Source organism: Eriocheir sinensis, chromosome 44, assembly GCF_024679095.1.
Source record: "Eriocheir sinensis breed Jianghai 21 chromosome 44, ASM2467909v1, whole genome shotgun sequence".
NCBI lineage: Eukaryota > Metazoa > Arthropoda > Malacostraca > Decapoda > Varunidae > Eriocheir > Eriocheir sinensis.
In genome coordinates, this window is record NC_066552.1 from 11134191 (window position 1) to 11137526 (window position 3336).

Below are 3336 nucleotides of genomic sequence, written 5' to 3' on the forward strand. Positions count from 1 at the left end.
AGAGAAGCAGCAGCAGTAGTATCAGTAGTAGTAGTAGTAGTAGTAGTAGTAGTAGTAGTAGTAGTAAAAGGAGGAGGAAAAGGTAAAAGAGGAAGAGTAAAGCAGCAAACAACAACTACAAGACGACTGAGAGAAAAAAACAAAAGCAAAACAAAGAAGATAAATAAGAGAGAAGGACGAAGACAGACAAAAAGGATCAACTGAAATGACGACAAATTAAAAAGACAAAACAACCCAGAAACAACAGCAACCTAACTCAACCTTTCTTTCTCTTCCACAGCACTAGAATCCTCCCCACTAAAACCACCCCAAACCACCCCATCCCCCTCACCACCACCACCACCAACACCAACACCAATACACTGCTGGTCTGCGAATCACAAAAAAACACCACCAACACCACACTTCACCCCCTCACCTCAAACCCCACCACCACCACCACCTCATCAAAACTACCCACCCCCACCCCCCACCCCAGCATGGCCCACACACAAAACAGACTCGCCCTCGCCGTGTTCCTGGCAGTAGGCGCGTGTCTGATGGGCGTCGCGAGGTCCCGGATGGCGTACGTGTTCCCCGCGGACTACGACCTGATCACGGGGCAAGTGGTACAGCAGTTCGCATGCGAGGGTCGTCCCTATGGGTACTATGCGGACGTGGACAACGCCTGCAGGGTTTTCCACATCTGTCTGCCCATACAAGACAACGAAGGCCAGGTGCGTGACAGGTGTGGGGACGGGAGAGGAAGGGAAGGGGCGAGAAGGTATGTGGGAATGGGAGGCGTGGCTGAAAGGGAACGGAAAGGGCTGAGAAGGTATGGGTGTGAGAAAAGTAGAAGGGAATATGGGAGGAAAGGAAGGGGTCGAGAAGGTGTACAAATGAGTGCGAGGGAAGGGAGGGGAGATTAAGGGAGGGAAGGAAGGGGTCGAGAATATATAAGAGAGTGAAATAAGAGGGAATGGGATTAAGAATGATAGGGAGGCCAGTAAAATATAGATCGGAAAATGAAGAAATGAATAGGGTGTTGAAAAGATACGGATGACTAGTGGAAGGTGAAATGAAAATAGGAGAAGAAAAGAACGAGGTCGAGATGACAGAGATGAACGTGAGGGGAAGGGAGATGGGAACGAGAGAAGAAAGGAAGGCAAAGAAAATTATAGATAGGATAAGGAAGAAAAGAAAAGGGGTTGAAAAGATACTGATGACTGAAAGGGAGGGTGAACTGGGAATAAGGGAAGAAAAGAAAAGGACTGAGACGCTATGAAGATGGGAGATGATAAATAAGGGAAATAAAGAAAGGAACAGAGAAGATAATAGGAGATGAAAGTTAGTGAAAGTTGAAAAAGAAATTGGCAACCAGGATAAAATGAAAACAGGTGAATAGGGGAATGGGAAGGTGCATGAAGAAATGAAGAAAGGAGATAATCATGGGAAACTGAAAGGAAGGTAGAAGTTGAGGTGAAGAAAAATGGGAAAATAGGGGAAGAAAATTATGGGTTGTGTGTGAGTGAGGCGAAGAATGATGAGTTTACTGAGCACGGAATGAGCTGAAAGAAAGCGAAAGGAGGAGAGAACGAAAAAATCAACACAGGTAGGCTATACGAAGCAGGTGAGCAACAAACCTAATTAACACCCAGAGAAAACAGCCTCAATACATAACAGGTAAACACAGGTGGTGAGTACTCGAGCATGACAAGGTAGAAACGAGATAATGGGCAGGTAAGGTTCACAAAAAAATAAACAGGTGAGATCAAAGTGAAGGGAAACGTAATGAAGGTGAAGGGAGAGGGAAGGAGGGAGGGAGGGAAGGTAAGATAGAAGAAAGGAAGGTATTAATGGCGGGTTAGAGAGGTGAATGTCGACACCGTGATGGGGGTTGCAAAGTAAGGGGAAAAGTGTGTATTAAGTGGAGAAGGGGAAAGGTGAAATAATGGGGGAGATGAGGCGATGATGATGAGATAAGAAGATGAAAGTGTGAAGATGTATAACTAAATGAGAACAGAGGTGAGTGATGAAGATGGAGATAAAGGGAAAAGGGAAAAATGAAAGGTGGGGAAAAGGATACAGGGAAAGGTGAGATAATGAGGAGGATGAGGTGAGAATGATGATAAATGAGGATGAATGAGTGTTGAAAGTATTATTAAATGAGGATAGAGATAAGAGAAAAGGGAAAGGTGAAATGATAAAGGAGATGATGTGAGAATGATAAGGTTGAGGATGAAAGAGTGTAGATGGTATAAATAAATGAGAGTAGAGATTAGTGATGAAGATGAGGAGAGAAGGGAGAAGAGGAAAGGAAAGGTGGAATAATGGGGAATTGAGATGAGAATGACGAGAAATGAGGAAGAAAGGATGAACGCGTAAAAGAGAATAGAAATGAGTGATGAAAACGAGAGAAAGGGAAAAAGATAGGTGAAATAAAGGGGGATATGAGGTGAGGATGATGAGGAATGACGATAAAGGGGTGTAAACGGCATAATAAATAAGAACAGAGAAATGATGATAAGGGAAGGAGAAATGAGGTAAGGAAAGATAAGATAGTGACCACAATATAAAAAAAAAGTCAAAATAATAGATACTAGAAATAACAGATGAAATAATAAACGTAAATAATAGAAGAAAACTACAACATATATTTACGATCTCAGGAAAAAAATAATACTGTAGTTGGTCATTAATTACTTATCATAGAAAACGGACACAGAAAACGAGAACCAGGAAGTGAGGATGTTCCCAGTAATAGCAGGTGAAAGGAGGAGGAGGAGGAGGAGGAGGAGGAGGAGGAAGCCACGCACACCAGAAAAATGCTTGAACGGAGATGCGCTTTTCTCTCTCTCTCTCTCTCTCTCTCTCATCTATCTACCTATCAATCTATCTCTATATCTATCTATCTATTTTTCTTCTTATTCCAACTCCTTTTCTTCCTCCTCCTCCTCCTCCTCCTCCTCCTCCTCTTCCTCTTAACTGCTTCCCCTCTATATTATTTCCCTCTCCCTCTCTTTACCCCTCCCTCTCTCCCTCCCTCCCTCTTTCCCCTCCTAAACACCCCCTTCCTTTATTGTTTCCCTCTTCCCTCCATTCCCCTCCCCTCCCCTCCCTTTCCCTTCCCTCTAAAGAGCTTCCCCTTCCCATTATTTACCTCTTTCCCTCCCCCTCTCTTCTCTTCCTCCCATTCTTCTCAATTTTACGACCTTCCTTATTATCTTTTTATGTTCCCCTTCCCTCTTCCTTCGTTTCTCACTCCCTATCTTCTCTTTTCTGTATATTTCCTTCTTCTTGTCTCTGTTCCCTCTTCGCTTCATATTTTTCTCTTTCTCTAAACTTTCACCTTCTCTA

General features: G+C 43.5%; 1 protein-coding gene across 2 annotated transcripts in view; it reads left to right on the forward strand.

Moving 5' to 3' along the window:
- Positions 1 to 286: 286 nt before the first annotated feature.
- LOC126980475 (U-scoloptoxin(01)-Cw1a-like) overlaps positions 287 to 3336 on the forward strand; it is an 8975-nt gene continuing 5925 nt past the window's right edge. For both annotated transcript variants that reach the window (XR_007733261.1, XM_050830406.1), the window contains exon 1: positions 287 to 716. Coding sequence is in view for 1 of the 2 variants with exons in the window: in XM_050830406.1 (XP_050686363.1) it covers positions 480 to 716 (237 nt within the window). In the remaining variant the exon portion in view is untranslated. The remainder of the gene's footprint in view (positions 717 to 3336) is intronic.